Source organism: Boleophthalmus pectinirostris, unplaced genomic scaffold (assembly GCF_026225935.1).
Source record: "Boleophthalmus pectinirostris isolate CB_2022bp ecotype Guang Dong unplaced genomic scaffold, ASM2622593v1 HiC_scaffold_19, whole genome shotgun sequence".
Taxonomy (NCBI): Eukaryota; Metazoa; Chordata; class Actinopteri; order Gobiiformes; family Gobiidae; genus Boleophthalmus; species Boleophthalmus pectinirostris.
Genome location: NW_026571140.1, coordinates 41,114,305 through 41,132,483, shown reverse-complemented (window position 1 = coordinate 41,132,483; position 18,179 = coordinate 41,114,305). Strand labels below are relative to the sequence as shown.

The window sequence follows — 18,179 nt, the reverse complement described above, 5'->3', positions numbered from 1 at the left end:
AGAGAGAGAGAGGGAGAGAGGGGGGCAAGAAAAACGGGGGAGCAGAGAGAGAGAGGTGGAGATAGGGAAAGAAAAACAAAGAGAGAGACACAGAGAGAATGAGAGAAACAGAGAGGGAGACACAGAGTGAGAGAGAGAGAGAGAGAGAAAGAGAGAGAGAAGAGAAGGAAGGTGAGAGAGAAAGACAGAGGGGGAAGTAAAAGAGAGAGAGAGAGAGGGAAGATTAGTGAGAGAGTGTGTGAAAAACAGGGAGGGAGAGAGTTTGAGGAGAGAGAGAGAGAGACAGACAGAGAGGAAACGAGAGAGAGGAAGACGAGGGAGTGTATGTATGTAAAAGAAATGGAGTGAGAAGGAGAGAGAGGAAGAGAGAGAGAAAGAGAGTTAGAAAAAGAGAGAAGTGGACGAGCAGGTATAGAAGGAATGCTGCCTCTCCACTCCTTTACTCTTTCTCTCTCTCTCTCTCTTTACTCACTCACTCACACAAACACACTCACACACACACACACATGCTCTCCTCCTCCTCTTCCTCTCCTCCCTCTCTCCTCCCTCTCTCTCTCTCTCTTCTCTTCTCTTCTCTTTCTTCTTTTCTCTTCTCCGTCTTTTACTCCGTGACCCAAACACGACCAGAGCTCAAACCGACTCACATGGAGCAGCTCTAAACACACACAGTAAGTACAACATTTCCCACTTTTTCCTGTCACTTTGTTTTCATTTTTCAAGTAGTTTTTGGAATATTTGCGTGTGATTCGACTTTTTGAATGATTTTTAACAAGTTTTCACCACGTTTTGTTTCATTTTTTGCTTTAAATTTCACCCGAAGCCTTAAAATACACGATTGCGAAGCTGCCACAGTTTAAACAAAACTTAACGGCAGATGATTTTGTTCTTTTTTAATTGCGTTTCATCGACGTGTTTTTGATTTCTTGTCAAATTGTTAAAAATTTTGAAAACTCTTTTTGAACTTAAAAGTTTTAAATTACGCAAAACTGACTCTTGTGAGGTTTTAGTCGTGTTATAATATCATTACGTGATCAAAAACACACCTGTAATTGCGGTTTGTTTCATTAATGTGTTTGCGTAACCGTTTATTATGAGTCTGTCTACATTTCCCCAGCTCAGAATGCTCTGTTCCACCTTGTGATGTCATGAAGAGGTCGTTTTCAAGCTCCTTTTTGTATGTTTTGTTCAGTAGAGATCGGAAATTCCAGGGCTGAAATTGTCCAAATGATTCTAGTGAAGGTGTGTGGAGTTTAAAAACGCAGTGGAGCCCTTCCTGTGTTCGAGATTTGTGTGTGAATGAAACAAAACACAACTCCAGATCAGAAAATTGCAAAATATCGGTTCTTTAAAGTGTAATTTTTGACACAGATTTGAGGACGGTGCTTCACAGAATAAGACTCTCGTTTGTTTTTATTTTATTTTCTTACGTTCTGTTCACGTTTGACCCATTTCGTGAGCGCTCTCGGGTGATTGACAGCTCTCAGACTTGTCGTTTCTCACCCGTATCAGTTCGTGCGAGTCCCGGTCTGCGATTGGTTGTTTTCCGTTGTTCTGTGACGTCGTGACTCTGCGAAAAAAAAAACTCCCGTCCGTCCACATTCCTGTCGCTCTCGTTTAAATGAATGAGCTCCACCCTCACACGTCTGGAGCTCTGTGTTTACGGATCAGGTCGTGTACAGGCAGCTCTGAGGGTAGACGAGGCACCGCTGACTTCCCTCTCCCCAGACACCTGCTCTTTGTGTCTTTGTGCTCTTAAACAGATTTAGATTTAGATTAATTTATTGTCACTGTATGAAATACAACGAAACTTCAACAGAGCAGATCTGTAGCAGTAAAAATGAACAAATATACACACATCCTCACATCCATACCAATAAAAAACATTTAATAAATAAAATAAATCGATTATTGCACCGAGTCCCTTCAGGTCTTTTATCTGGGCCTGTGCCCCTGGAGCTCGTCCACTGCTCGTGGGTAGAAGCTGCTGCTCAGTCTGTTTGTGCGTGTGAGGGGAGTTTGAAGTCTTCCTGAGGGGAGAGTGTGGAAGAGGCAGTTCCCGGGGTGTGTGGGTCCTGCAGAATGTTGGAGGCCCGTGTGTGGAGACGTGAAGAGTAGATGGTGTCCAGGTTCAAGAGTGAGGAGCCCACCACCTTTTCAGCTGTTCTCACCACTCGCTGCAGGTCCTTCTTTTCGGCAGCTGTGCAGGCTCCGTACTGTGATGTGCAGCAGTACGTCAGAACACTTTCGATGGTGCACCGGTAAAAGTTGGTTAGGAGGAGTTGGTTAGATCCTCACTGATCTCCACACCCAGGAACTTAAAGTTGGAGACCCTCTCTACCTCTTCTCCGTTGATGCAGAGGCCAATGTGATGGGGAATGCATTAGTTTTTTCCTAAAATCAATTATAATTTCTTTAGTTTTCTTTGTATTTAAGTGCAGGTCATTGTCTTTGCACCAGGAGATCAGTGTCAGGACCTCCTCCCTGTAAGCAGCTTCATCACTGTTTGTTATGAGCCCCACAATAGTTGTGTCATCAGCAAATTTGATGAGAGTGTTGGAGTTATGATGTGCTCCGCAGTCATATGTGAAGAGGGAGTGGAGAGCTGGACTCAGGACGCAGCCCTGAGGCAGACCTGTGCTCACAGTGATGGTGGAGACAAATGCTGGTCAATTCTGACGTGCTGTTGGTCAGGAAGTTCTTTATCCAGAGACACAAGAGGAGTGAGAGGCCAAGAGTGAGCCAAAACAGGCTTTAAAGGTCCTGTATTACACAAAATTGACTCTTGTGAGCTTTAAGTCGTGTTAGAATAATGTTACCTCCTCAAAAACAGACCTGGAGTTGTCCATCCATCCATCCGTTCTTGTTTTTAAGAGCAGGCTCAAGTCCCACCTTTTTAGCTCAGCTTTTGAATGAAATCTTATACTTTTACTTGTTTTTATTGTCAGTGTTGGGAAGGTGACTTTTAAAATGTAATCCCCTACAGATTACAGATTACATACCCAAAATGTAGTTTGTAACAGAATCCATTAAATTACTTAAAGTGAGTAATGTAATCTGAATACTTTGGATTACTTGATTTGTTGTCTGCTGATCTTCACATAAGATGTTTTATCTGCTAAAAGAAAATGAAAATCCCAGACTTTACTGAACCGTATTAATAATATTATTGATAGAAGACGAAGAGACAGTCCACACAGTATGATTTAGTCCTGTTAAATCCTGGTTTAGTCCTGGTTTAGACCTGGTTTAGACCTGGTTTTAGACCTGGTTTTAGTCCTGGTTTAGACCTAGTTTTAGACCTGGTTTTAGACCTGGTTTAGACCTAGTTTAGACCTGGTTTAGACCTGGTTTTAGACCTGGTTTTAGACCTGGTTTTAGACCTGGTTTTAGACCTGGTTTTAGACCTGGTTTGGACCTGGTTTTAGACCTGGTTTAGACCTAGGTTTAGACCAGGTTTTAGACCTGGTTTTAGACCTGGTTTTAGACCTGGTTTAGACCTGGTTTTTAGACCTGGTTTTTAGACCTGGTTTGGACCTGGTTTGGACCTGGTTTAGACCTGGTTTAGACCTGGTTTTAGACCTGGTTTTAGACCTGGTTTGGACCTGGTTTGGACCTGGTTTTAGACCTGGTTTTAGACCTGGTTAGACCTGTTTTAGAGACCTGGTTTGGACCTGGTTTACCTGTTTTAGACCTGGTTTTAGTCCTGGTTTTAGTCCTGGTTTAGACCTGGTTTAGACCTGGTTTTAGACCTGGTTTTAGACCTGGTTTTAGACCTGGTTTTAGACCTGGTTTAGACCTGGTTTAGACCTGGTTTTAGACCTGGTTTAGACCTGGTTTAGACCTGGTTTTAGACCTGGTTTTAGACCTGGTTTTAGACCTGGTTTTAGAACCTGGTTTGGACCTGGTTTTAGACCTGGTTTTAGACCTGGTTTAGACCTGGTTTTAGACCTGGTTTTAGACCTGGTTTTAGACCTGGTTTTAGACCTGGTTTGGACCTGGTTTTAGACCTGGTTTGGACCTGGTTTGGACCTGGCTTTAGTCCAAAAAAAAAAAAAAAAAAAAAAAGGGATTTAGCCCAAAATGTAAAAACAGGAAATTACCTCTGTGTAATCCATTTATTTCAACAAAGTAACTGTAATCCAATTACCACTCACTGAAACAGTAACTGTAACTGAATACAGTTACTCATAATTTGTACTCTGATTACATAACTCCAGTACATGTAATCTGTTACTCCCCAACACTGTTTACTGTACACATTCTATTATATTTATTTATTTTAGGCATATTTTTTAGGATTTCCAGTGTTTCCTCTGTAGGAGCGTCTGCATCAGGAGCAGAGGGTTCTGTCCTGTGGGCTCCTGGTGGAGAGTTGGTGTTTGGGCTTCATCTCTCCCCTGTGGTGGTTCCTGGTGGTGGTGGACGTCTCTCTGCTCCTGGTGCAGACGGCTCCTCTGATGCTGCTTTCTCAACTGGTTCACCTGTATTCAGCCTCTCATTTTACTATGTCCGGTTATGTATTTTAGCAGGTTTGTGCGTATGTGAGTGTGTGTGTGTCTGGGTTGTTTGGTTGTGTGGGGTTTGTGCTTTAATCACTGTAAAACTTTGTGTTGCATTTTGTATGAAAAGCGCTTTATAAATAAGGTTTGATTGATTGATTTTCTCAAGCTTTATCCGGGGCCGGGGTCATGGGGGCAGCAGTCTGAGCAGAGAGGCCCAAACTTCCCTCACTACACACACTTCCTCCATCTCCTGATCCTGAGGTGTTCCCAGGCCAACCCAGAGACACAGTCCTGGGTCTTCTCTGGAATCTCCTCCCAGCGGGACATGCTCCCGAAGGAGGCGTCCAGGAGGCATCCGGAACAGATGCCCGACCCTCAGCTGCTCCTCTCCACGTGGAGGTGCAGCGGCTCTACTCCGAGCTCCTCACCCTGTCTCTAAGGGAGCGGCCAGTCACTCTCCAGAGGAAACTCATTTCGGCCGCTTGTATCCGCGATCTCATCCTTTCCGTCATTACCCAGAGCTCATGACCAGAGGTGAGGGGAGGAACGAAGACTGACAGTAAATCGAGAGCTTTGCGTTTCGGCTCAGCTCCTCTTTACCACAACGGTCCGATACAGCGACCGCATCACTGCCGACGCTGCACCGATCCACCTGTCAATCTCACGCTCCGTCCTCCCCTCACTCGAGAACAAGACCCCGAGATACTTGAACTCCTCCACTTGAGGCAGAGACTCGTGACCTTAGAGGAGGAACGCAGACTGACCGGTAAATCGAGAGCTTTGCTTTTTGGCGTAGGGACCTGGAGTTGTGTTTTGTTTCATTCACACATGTTTGAGTAACACTTTATTATTAAGATAAGGTAAGATAAGATAATCCTTTATTGTCTCCCATGGGAGAAATTTGTCTTGGGACAGGGGGGTAACATGTTTTATCAAAAAACTGGACAACACAACACAAAGCAGCACATAAACAAACACCATAAAACAAAGTAAATATGAGACCAGTATGACCACGAGTGATGCACCAACACGACCCTTAAATTATCCTTAACAGGCAGGACCTTGCATTCTTCTCTTCTATTAATTATTGCACATTCCCTAAGCCTATGTGCAGTTTTAGTTATAATTATTGCACATTCCCTTAGCCTATGTGCAGATTTAATTATTGCACATTCCTTAAGCCTATGTGTAGCTTTAATTGCACATATTAATCTGTTTACATCTCCAAAGCTCAGAACGCTCTATTCCACCTTGTGATGTCACGAAGCTCTAGTTTTCAAGTTATTTTATTATTATTTCAGTAGAGATCGACAATCCCAGAGCTGAAATGATCCAAATGATTCAAGTGAAGGTGCATGGAATTTGAAAACACAGGAGAGCACTTCCTGTATTGATCGTTCTTCTCGTCCTCTCAGGTGGAGCAGAGTGATGGAGCTGCAGGTTGTGTTGGTTCAGGTTTAGTTTAGGTTGGGCTGCTTTATTCGTAGGTAAATTGGTCAGTAAATTTGTTTTGCAGATTTAAGAGGCAGGTCCCACATTTCACATTTCATTCATCCACATTATTTAAATGCTCCAGTGCAGAACGTTTTTTGTTCCATAAACTATTCATCAAATTCATCCATCAAGCTTCGCTAAAATTACAATAACTGTTACATTTTTTCTAAGACAGTGTACTAAAATTGAGAGATAAATAGATTACAATTTATTCAAGCTTCTTTTAAAACGATTCCTTCTAGATCTTGGGACTAAAAACCTCAGACCAGAAGGAAGCAGCTGAAACTCAGAATTTAGTGGATGTTGGACGTCTTTTAAAATCCTCTGGGACGTCGTCTGTAAGTGTCTCGAGTACAGAGAGTCCAGAAGGTTCTGAGGATGAACACTCACCTCACTCACCCCTTTAACCGACTGATTTAGGAAGTTCTTGTTTTTAGTAGAAACGCTTCCAAAACCATGAGAACAATGAAAAAATGGTGTCTCTGACCTTCTCTTCTTCTCTCAGGTGGAGCAGAGAGATGGAGCTGGTTGTGTTGTAGCTGATGTTCTCTTCTTCTCTCAGGTGGAGCAGAGAGATGGAGCTGGTTGTGTTGTAGCTGATGTTCTCTTCTTCTCTCAGGTGGAGCAGAGAGATGGAGCTGGTTGTGTTGTATCTGATGTTCTCTTCTTCTCTCAGGTGGAGCAGAGAGATGGAGCTGGTTCTGTTGTATCTGATGTTCTCTTCTTCTCTCAGGTGGAGCAGAGAGATGGAGCTGGTTGTGTTGTAGCTGATGTTCTCTTCTTCTCTCAGGTGGAGCAGAGAGATGGAGCTGGTTGTGTTGTAGCTGATGTTCTCTTCTTCTCTCAGGTGGAGCAGAGAGATGGAGCTGGTTGTGTTGTAGCTGATGTTCTCTTCTTCTCTCAGGTGGAGCAGAGAGATGGAGCTGGTTGTGTTGTATCTGATGTTCTCTTCTTCTCTCAGGTGGAGCAGAGAGATGGAGCTGGTTCTCTTGTATCTGACGTTCTCTTCTTCTCTCAGGTGGAGCAGAGAGATGGAGCTGCAGGTGTGGGTGGAGGACTCTCTCAGGGTGGTGTGTGGAGTGTCCATGAGCACCAGGTGTCAGGAGGTGGTCATCGCTCTGGCCCAGGACCTCGGTCAGTTCCAAACTCTCTGCAACACTTTTTATTTCACTTCCACGGACTAGAAACATCAAAGGTCACATGAAAACAAATAAATCCAGTCAAACGTTTTACTTAGTGTTGATTCTGTTGCTGAAGATAAGTGCTCTACTACATCCATACGTCCTCTGCCTGCTTGATTCCATTTAGATGTTATTGCTTTGCCAGAAATGTTGCACAGTATGGCATTAAAATGGTCTACCAAGCATTCATTCAATTATAAAACGTTTTGATTGCAAAAAAGGAAAAAGGGGTCCCTATAGGCGAGTTTCATTGTTGACAAAAGCGCGCGTTGCATGCTGGGAATTATTTTGGTCGGCGGCAAGAAACACTAATTCAACATGACGGACGGAGCGAGAAAGCACGTAAAGGGTATTGATCCCGGTTATTTATCCACTCTAACGACAGAGGAACCAAGACCATTTGACCAGAAATTGATCATAAGCATCGACGGACGACAAATCACCCTTTTCAAACCCGACAAAAGGTGAACCAAACCAAATTTCTGGTCAGAATCTCCAACTACCTGGACAAATATTCACTTGGGCGACATCCACAATGACTTGGTGGAAACTCCTGGGCCATTCACAGCAGAAAAGATGAAAACCTCCAAGAGTCTCGATGTGTTGTTGAACTTGTTGGAGTCCACGGTTTGTTAGGATCTTCTACGTTTGCTCTGCGGATGTTTGAAAGTCGTTTAATTCACCGTTAGTGGTTCTTTTCACTCGGAATACGAAAAAGACATTTTCCTTCTTCCGTGCTTCTATTTGTGCATCCGATAATGCAGCAGGAATTTACCATTATCGGGGATAAATACGCGAGGTTACGCACTGTGTTTGACGCTACTGTGTTTGTTGCCTCCGACCTAAATATTTCCCAGCAGCAACGCCGGCTTTTAATAACAACGACATCAGCTGAAACTCGCCTATAAATTAACCTGTTGTTGTCACCTGAGATAAATGTGTCTAATGCCATATCATGGAACTTTCTAGGCAAAGCAATAACATGGAGACAAGCAGGTGGCAGGATCTTCTACCAGAAAAGTTACATAGTGTATATTTTAAATAAGTATTATAGCTTTTATCACATTTATATTACTATTACGTAATAAAAATAGACAACATCAATGTTAATCTAATCCAATCCACTTTATTTCTATAACACATTTTAGAAACAAAAATCAAAGTGCTGCACATAGAAAAAAAAAAAAAAAAAAAAAAATCTACAATTTAAAACAATGAAGAACATAATAAAAACAACTGAGTAGAGACAAATAAATCAAACAGTAAAAATGAAAGGCCCTTGTGGGGAAGCTGGCCAATGTGGTCAAAAGTAGGAGGCAAACAACAACAAAAAAAAGTGTCTTTAACCAGACAAAATGTATTTTAAAACAGACTTCTGGAGTCAACGCAAATGAAAGTACAAATAAACAAAAAATAAATAACTCAAATCAGAAACACCAAACAATCTGCACAGAAATCTCGCTCCCAGTTCTTCTTCTTCTTCTTGTAGTGTTTTACTGGCGGTTGGCAAACAACAAAGGAGTGTGAACTGAAATGTGACTCGGTGATAATCAAAACAAAATGAAATAAATAAATAAATAACAACAGTGATCCAATGATACCTAAAGCAAAACAATAAATCAAACCCTGTTCATCAAATTAATATCCCTGAGCAACTTAAATAAAACTTTGAAACTATTATTCCCTGAATGCTGCTGTAATAATTCTGTCAGATCGAATTTCTTTTTTTGGTCTTCAATCCCTTTCTTCTCTCTTCCAACTGATGACACCTGCTGTTTTTATAATCCGCCCAGCAGGAAGTGCCTCCCCCCAGGTGAGCATCAGTTCCAGTTAAAGCAAAGAAAAGTGAGGATTTTCCTGAGCCCAAGTCCTTTGTGAAAATCAAAGTGTTAAACATAAACTAAACTGTGCTGAAAATAACTATAAAACCAAATACACAAAAAAAAAAAAATAATGAAACAGAACTTCAACTAGTTTTCCCCTTCACATGGTCCAGCCCACGACCTCCTCCAAGGTTTTAAAATGTCCAACATGAGAATGTCTTTTGTCTGGACCATGTGGAGCTGCAGGTGAGTATGAGTAGAAACTGAAATGAATGAACAAATAAAATATATTTAAATGAAAAATGTCTAATGTGATAATTAACAAATAGAACCAAGAATTATTGTAACTGTATTGGGTATTGAGAATGACAAAATGTGAAATTAAACAAATGTGAGTTTAACCCTCACACTCTCCTCGGGGTCACATTGACCCAAAGAAACATTATTTTTCCTTCCCGCTCTCTTGGGGCGGGTCAATCAGATCCAAAAGTTAATTTTCCCACCTGGCGAGAATTTATTTGAAAATAAATTTTTGGGTCTGATTGACCCGCCCCAAGAGAGCGGGAAGGAAACAAAAGTTTCTTTGGGTCAATGTGACTCTGAGGACAGCGTGATGGGACAAAGGCCCAGTTTGTCACAGGCCTGAACCTGACAGTTTCTCATGTATTTGTCTGAATATAAATATAAAGTGTTTCATTGTCAGATAATCAGAAGGTATGACAACAAAACTCTGCTCTGAAAGTTCTTATCAACTCCTTGTGGTGAATAATTAAGATGCTCTGAAGGCAAAATGTAAGTGAGGAATAACTTTGGATCACTGCAAACTATTTAAAACAAACTAGTTCTGCTTTTCATGTTTTTAAAACTGTAAAAATCAGGTTCAGCGTCTTTAAGAACAGCACAACAATGCATGAGTCAATGGATAATTGACCCAAATGTAATAAATTTAATGTTCTGTCCCTCGTGTATAATTATTTTTACTACCAAACATTTGGCATCTGAATTGTAAAGGTGACCTAGATACCAATTAATTAAAATAAACATCTCCAACAATGGTTCATCCTGGAAATGCCACACCTGCTTAGAAAAACAGCTTTTATAGTTGTATAAAAATAGAATATGAAGTGGTTTTATTGGCGTTTGTGTTTACTGTGTGTCTGTGCAGGTCAGACCGGGCGCTACGTCTTAACCCTGAAGCTCCGAGGATCCGAGAGGCAGCTGCTCAAGGACGAGTGCCCCCTCCAGGAGCTCTCCAACCTGGGTCGAGACTCCGCAGACGCCCTCCTCGTCCTCCGCAGAACCGGACCCTCCACCAGCTCCCTGCCCGCCCACAAAAACTCCCCCAGGATCAAGCACCGACCCCGGACGCGCACGCCGGACCCGCTCCCCTCCAGGCCCCCGAGGGAGACCGAACCGAGCTCGCTGTACGGGACTTATCCGCGGAAAGGGAGAACCAAGAAAAACAAAATCCCCGTGCCGTCGCTGCAGAAAGATGCGGTTTATTTACAGCTGCTGCAGCAGGCCCGGACCTTACAGGAGCTGGAGGAGTGTTTAGAAGAACAGGAGAGGCAGACCCGGGACTCAGAAGTCAACCAGGACTTTGGACTAGATCTAGACCGGGACCTGACGGAGCAGCTGGCGGCTCTGGAGGAGAGACAGAGGCAGAATGAAGAGGAGCTGGGGCAGGAGGAATACTGGATGGGGCAGTTAGAGGAGGAGAACCGCAGAGCTAAAGGTAAATACAAAAAAAAAATAATCCGAATTTATTCATTTCAGTATATATATAAAAAAAATACCGTAAAATACCAAATAATAGCCGGGTTTCAACAAGAGCAATCAGAAATATCAACCTGGTTCCTCATGAGGCATCGGTGGGTCAGTTCATCACCACAGAAGCAGTTTATGAGGAGTCCAGCCCATATCACATGATCATTATATCCACAATGTAATGTGTGTATGTGTACAGGCCCATGAACATTTGTGTGATGTTGGTCACACATGAGAATGTTTGTGTTCACTAGTGTGGAACCAAAATGTCATTTTTCATGAGTTGTGTATCTGCAGTGTTGGGAAGGTGACTTTAAAATGTAATCCCCTACAGATTACAGATTACACACCCCAAAATGTAGTTTGTAACAGAATCCATTAAATGACTTAAAGTGAGTAATGTAATCTGAGTACTTTGGATTACTTGATTTGCTGTAGAGAAGCAAAGACGAGGATTTCATAACATAAGATCTTTTATGTGCTAAAAGAAAATAAAAAGTCCAGATTTTACTGAACCGTATTAAAAATATTATTGATAGAAGACGAGGAAACACGTCCACGCAGCAGGATTTAGTCCTGTTAAATCCTGTTTTAGTCCTGGGTTTAGTCCTGATTTAGACCTGGTTTAGACCTGGTTTGGACCTGGTTTTAGTCCTGGTTTTAGACCAGATTTTAGTCCTGGTTTGGACCTGGTTTAGTCCTGGTTTAGACCTGGTTTAGACCTGGTTTAGACCTGGTTTAGACCTGGTTTTAGACCTGGTTTAGACCTGGTTTAGACCTGGTTTTAGACCTGGTTTAGACCTGGTTTTAGACCTGGTTTTAGACCTGGTTTAGACCTGGTTTAGACCTGGTTTAGTGTCTGGCAGTGAGTGGAATTAGTGAAAAAAAAAAAAAAAAAAAGGGATATAGCCCGAAATGTGAAAATAGGGAAATCCCGCCGTGTAATCCATTTACTTCAACAAAGTAACTGTAATCCAATTACCACTCACTGAAACAGTAACTGTAACTGAATACAGTTACTCATAATTTATACTCTGATTACATAACTTTGGTAAATGTGTATGTTAGTTGTGTGACTGTAGATCAGTGTGTTGTTTATCACCAGAAAACGAAGAAATGGAAATTATTTTGTTCCAGTTAGAATTTTAACAGCTACACTGAAAGAGAAAGGAACTGTTATAATTAGTGTTTATCTTGAAAACTATTCATATTTTACTATACAAATGCATAGAATTATAAATATTTTTTCTGAGATTTTGAGACTCTCGTGTTGCTCGAGCTCGATCCTTCAGAGTTATGACCAAAAACACATATTTGACCTTGGTTATTTGACTGTAACATCCAGTGTGCCCCGGTTATGTGTGTGCCAACTTGTGTGATGATTGGGTGAATATTTTAGGCTGCAGATGGTTCAGAAATTGCAGAAATTGCCTTTATCCTTTATAATGTCGTGACCATTGAATTGACCCGTGTGACCTCAAATGACCTCGGATCGTCACCAAACTTTTTTTTTGTGAAACAAATAAACGCCCTGGCTATTACTTGGTATTTTACGGTACACAGAAACAAAACACTGCAGGTTATCGGCAGCGTAAAAGCAGTATAATTAAAAACTGAATTGAAAACTGAAAAGCAAAAAGTTACACAATGCATCTTTAACTCCTCGTTGTTGTGTTCAGACCTGAGCGTTCGTCTGGAGGAGCTGCAGTGGAGCGTGCACCATCAGACCCAGAGATTATCCTCGCTCCTGTCCCGCTCCGACAGCCTGCAGTCGGACACGCACAGACAGACCGAGGAGGCTCTACGCCCCCTGGAGGACGAACTGCAGCAGCGCCACCTGCAGGGAGAGAGGATCACTGCGGCGCTGGAGGAGACCGAGCGGGAGATGCAGAACGCTGACAGAAAGATCAGGGTGAGGCTCCACGTCCACTGTGCCCTGATGTTTATTCTAAGATGTATTCCAATGTCGTAAAAGAGATGTCTATACTGCCCTCTGCTGTTTCAACTGAATAAATGTTTTTGAACAGCACAGATAAGGCCACAAGAGCAGTCACGTCACAAAAGTGTTGATTTAACTAAAAGAAAACAGTTAGAAAAAACAAAAACAACTATGAAGCTAAGTTGTCTGCAAACTGAGAACATAAAAAACATTTGGTTTGGGAGCAGCAGCTCTACTCTGAGCTCTTTAAATTAGTTTGATGCAGCAGGAAACTATGGCTACGTTCAGACTGCAGGGCTTAACGCTCAATTACGATTTTTTTGTGAAATCTGATGTTTTTGCGAGGTCGTTCACATTTCTAATTAAATGTGACTTGTATGTGACTCCAGTGTGAACATTAAACGGCCCGAAAGTGTCCCACATGTGACACTGGAGACACGACGACGTCAACCGCAGCGAGCGTCTCTGTGTTTACAGAAGTTGTCCAAACATGGACGCAGCATCGAGCACCTGGAGATTTTAAAGTTCCTCTCGTACCGGAGCCAGAACATGAACAACTTACTTGTTTTAAGGAGGAGATTGAGAAGGAGAAGGACGAGGTTTTTGGTCGTGGTGTTTTGTGGGGCAGCAGCAGCGACGTCCGTTGAAAGGAACGTGTGGATGTGGAGACGGAGCCAAGAGTGGTGAGTGGTGATGTGCTTCACTTCAGTGACACAGAGTTCATTAACAATTTTCACCTACTTCAGCGCAGAATAGTGACGTTTGTGTCTTGTTGATAACATGTAGGTGGATGAATGCACTTTGGCCGTTCAGACTGAAGTCACATGTCAAAAGATCAGATATGTATCAGTTTCAGGAGCACATATCCAAGTGTCCTGGGTCACATTTGAAAAAATCGGATCTGTGTTGTGACCCGTATCTGATCTTTTAATAACAGTCTGAACGACACAGATCCTAAAACCGATACATATCTGATCTTCTGACATGCGACTTCAGTCTGAACGGCCAAGGCGCATTCATCCACCTGCACGTCATCAACAAGCGACAAATGTACACAAACGTTCTTCTCGTCATATGAAAATTGTTAATGAACTCCGTGTCACTGAAGTGAAGCACATCACCACTCACCACTCTTGGCTCCGTCTCCACATCCACACGTTCCTTTCAACAGACTGAACCACAAAACACCACGACCAAAAACCTCATTTTCTCCTTCTCAATCTCCTCCTTAAAACAAGTAAGTTGTTCATGTTCTGGCTCCGGTACGAGAGGAACTTTAAAATCTCCAGGTGCTCGATGCTGCGTCCATGTTTGGACAACTTCTGTAAACACAGAGACGCTCGCTGCGGTTGACGTCGTCGTGTCTCCAGTGTCACATGTGGGACACTTTTGGGCCGTTTAATGTTCACACTGGAGTCACATACAAGTCACATTTAATTGGAAATGTGAACAACCTCGCAAAAACATTGAATTTCACAAAAAAAAATCCGAATTGAGCGTTAAGCCCTGCAGTCTGAACGTAGCTTTATTATTTTCCTTTCAGTCAATACCCAAAGCTAAAGCTCATGACCATATGTGGGGGTAGGTTGGACCAGAGGACTAAACCAGGACTAAACCAGGACTAAATCATGGCCTATAGGTGAGAGAAAGAATGTAGACTGACTGGTAAATCAAGATTTTTTGCCTTTAGACTCAGCTCCTTGCTCACCACAACAGTCCAGCCTTCATTTTATATCTGTTTGTCTTTAAACGTGTCCATCAACCTTTACAATTTTAATGGACGCAGTTCTCAAATCGTGAAGCCTGCAGTTTTCAAAGTATCATCATTTCCTCCACAAACAGCACAATAACACACAAAAAGTCTTATTCTACATTCTACAAAACTGCTAACTCTGCAGAACTGTACAAACATGTTCTGAAATGTAATTCTTGTATTACGTCGTCAATTTTTTCAGTTCTTCTAGACGTGCTTAAAATGTGAACTTTAATTAAAACTTAAATCGCAAATCTCATCACAAAATTTTCTATTCAATATTTTACCCAAATTAGTAGTTGAGACGATGACGGTACATTTCCAGTGGTGGATGAAGTACTTCAGTTTGTTACTTAAGTAAAAGTACAGATACAAGAGCAATTGATTACTCAAGTAAAAGTAAAAGAACATGAGAAATCTACTTGAGTAAAACTATTGACCTGTGCCTGTTTAAAAATGTTTTTGCAGAGATTTTTTGAACAAATAACGCTTCAAATTTTGTGATTTTGATTAAGAATTCAACTGATTTTAAGGAATACAATTGATTTCTTAATTTTTCTAGCTGTTTCTTTGTATTTGATTTGCTCGAAGTTGGGATGTTAACTCGAATTAAATGTGCTAAAAAAATAAGATGGCGTGATTTTAACTTAAAGGCTTTTAATTATTTTTTACTTTTTGAGGGTCTCAGCTTTATAAACTTTGTATTTAAGACCCCTATACAATTTTACACAGTCTCTGTACATCCAAGTAGCATTTCTGCCTCTAATGTTTTATGAAGAATAGTACTTTTACTTTATAGTTCAGATCTAAAATGTAGTGAAGTTGAAATTACAGATACACAGTCTCAAATGTAGTGCGGTAAAAGTAAAAAGCATCCAAATGTACTTAAGTAAAGTACATATATTTAAACATTGTACTTAAGACTTTCGTACTTCATTACGTTTCACTTTCTGACCGTGTTGTGTCTCGTTCTCAGGTGCAGAAACAGCTGATGGAGGATCTGAGTAAAGAAATCAGACAGTGTAACCTGCAGCAGTTCATCGTCCAATCAGGAACAGGCCCCGCCCCCTCCGACATATTCGTCCAATCGGGAACAGGCCACGCCCCCTCTGATCTGTTTGTCCAACCGGGACCAGGCTCTGGACCCTATGACATCACCAACCTGCGGTCAAGTTCAGAGATTTACCTCAGCAACGCAGGAATCCTGGAGTAGAAATACAAAGGTCTGACCAGAGAAATGTGACGATAAAAACTGTTCTGATCCATGTGCAGAGTTTGTAAATAATACTTTTAACATTTATTTAGTTACAGAACACCGAATATCTGCTTTAAAACTCAAAACATGCTCCAGTTCTTGCCTGAGATCCAGAATACACAAGATTTGCGTCTGGTCACCAATGAACTTCCCTGTTTTCAGATGGACTTGATTGATTGACAGGTGGATTAGCCAATCAGAAACACACATGGTCAAGCATCAAAACAAACACAGCTGCTTACGAACATAAAATAAAAGTCCTTTTTATGTTAAGACCAACAGTAAGAGGCTGATCTTGTATCCACTCCAAAGCACAAACAAGTGGAAATCATGTATAAAGAAGTGGACTAAAGGTCGTCACACTTTGCAGAATTTTTCGGTCTTAAACGTCTTTTTAAACGTGCGACAAAAAGTGCACACTACAGACATGAAGAGAATCTTACGAGACTTAAAATCTCCGATCGCAAAGACTGCAGTGGGATTTGTCTGCGGACCACAGGATATAAAGTTGTGAGCGCTGTGATCGCGTCAGCTGTTTCCTGTCTACAGTAAAACCAGTCGCTCTGAGACTCTCAAGTGTTAAAAAGATCAGACTCTGCACTTCTAGTTTAGACACAAGTCAAACTGTCTTATTATTATTTGTGAAATGTGGAGCAAAACTTCAGATACGTGATTTTTTAAAGCATAAAAGTCGACAAGAAGTAGAGTCACTGTCGTTAATCTGCAGCTTCACCTCGATCCGTGCGCTGTGTGGATGTAAACAAACACACGTGAGGAACTACTCCCACCTTTTTACTTTTAAAGAATGACTATAACTGGATTAACAGTGCGGTTTTGTGGACTGAGTTTGTTTGTTGCGCTTCTGTGTCTGTCTCTCCTTTGCCCCTGACGCTCTGTTTTATCGGCTGTTATCGTAGAGTTGCTGATGTTTGGAGTCACTCTGACACACACACACACACACGAGGAGCACAAAATGTCAAAATTCGCACACAAACAAAGTCGAGTCACGCCTCCCTGAAGTCGGATAGAAGCGAATCTCAGTCTAAATCTGTCGTGTGTGGCGGCCTTAAGAACAAAAATAAGTTTGAAATCACACTTTATTCGAGCCCCGTGTCACGTACGTAGTGCTACGACGGTAAGAGGCTGATCTTGTATTTTCATATAAGTTGCCATAACTGAAAATACGACGGTTTATCACAAGATCAAGTCAGTATTTGCTGTGATTTTGTTTATGTTTATATCAGTTTTTTACGATTCTGAGTCTGTGTCCTCGTCCAAACATCTCGTAAAGCGTCTGGGAGTTAGCGCCCTCTAGTGTCAGACCTCCAACAGGACGGGGCGGTTCACTTTAGACCGTGGAGACTCTTGAGGCCAGTACAGATCTGCTCCAAAATGAACCAGTGGAAATGAGGCTGAATGGCTCAAGGTAAAGTGTGACATCTGGTGGTCACATTGTGTATTGCAGCCCCAAGCCTTTTTTTTTTTTTTTTGTAATTTACTTTTTACTATAAATATGATGCTCTTATATTAAATGCACATACTGGTGAATTATAGATAAATATGTATGTGTAATGGTGAACGGATATGAGAATATTTTGTTTGTTTGTTTGATTTTTAGTTGAAGGAAATGTCTATGGCCAGTTTGAACAAAGCAAAAAAAAAAAAAAAAAATAAAAAAATGTTAAATGAAGGTGTAAATATGACTGAACATACATTTTTATAATTATTGTGTGTTTTATTTTATATATTTTGCACTGTGTGTTTCAAATGTACTTTTTAAATGATCAAAAATGTAATATAATAAGCTATTCCACTGCCTGTTCTTTTGTTTACCAAACTTTATACTTTGAACAAATGCTTAAAGGTGCACTGTGTAAATTTCTGGTGGAGGGTACGCCCGCCGTCTGTTGATATGTTCCACAGTACAGCATTAAATCAATCCAAGTTTCATTAGTAATTATTTAATTTAATTGCTAAATATAACGTGCATTCATAAGCCGACTGTGCGCTGTCACTTCTCCACAGATCTGACCTGGTTTCTTGTCTCCACGGAGATAGATGGGCTGTATTTAATGCCATACTGTGAAACATTATAGGCCAAGCATTGATATCTCCATGGCAACAGAAAGATGACAGACCCCAGTGCACCTTTAAAACTCATGAAGTTTAATTTATTTTATGGGGATGTAGATTTATTCCATGTGTAAGCAAACTGTTAATGATTTTTATTATTAAACTCTTTTGCTTTACGTTTGTGAGAATTTTGTATTTGTAGTCATTAAAAATATACTTAAAGGTTGTATGGAGGATTTTTTTTGTTTCAAATTGTCAATGATAGATTATAGAGGCGCAGTAGCCTTGTAATTATGATGACCAAAAAAAAGAGAATAAAAATTCATCAACTCTGGACGTGGTGGGGCTAAACATTTGCCAATAGATAACGACACTGCCTCGTTATCTGTGAG

General features: G+C 41.3%; 1 protein-coding gene across 1 annotated transcript; it reads left to right on the top strand.

Annotated features, from left to right (window-relative positions):
• Nucleotides 1-595: 595 nt before the first annotated feature.
• Nucleotides 596-17,963, top strand: LOC110170690 (ras association domain-containing protein 7-like). The gene is made up of 5 exons (XM_055154663.1): nucleotides 596-668; nucleotides 7,015-7,130; nucleotides 10,166-10,735; nucleotides 12,447-12,679; nucleotides 15,436-17,963. Exons 2-5 carry the CDS (start codon nucleotides 7,028-7,030, stop codon nucleotides 15,670-15,672), a joined length of 1,143 nt encoding a protein of 380 aa, XP_055010638.1. The 5' UTR covers nucleotides 596-668; nucleotides 7,015-7,027; the 3' UTR covers nucleotides 15,673-17,963.
• The last annotated feature ends 216 nt before the right edge of the window (nucleotides 17,964-18,179 follow it).

What these genes read in the sequence shown, in the direction of transcription:
- LOC110170690 (XM_055154663.1), top strand. Translation starts at nt 7,028, where the DNA reads ATGGAGCTGCAGGTGTGGGTGGAGGACTCTCTCAGGGTGGTGTGTGGA. An exon ending in GGAGAACCGCAGAGCTAAAG is followed by an intron (nt 10,736 to 12,446) that starts GTAAATACAAAA and finishes TGTTGTGTTCAG; the next exon opens with ACCTGAGCGTTCGTCTGGAG. An exon ending in ACGCTGACAGAAAGATCAGG is followed by an intron (nt 12,680 to 15,435) that starts GTGAGGCTCCAC and finishes TCTCGTTCTCAG; the next exon opens with GTGCAGAAACAGCTGATGGA.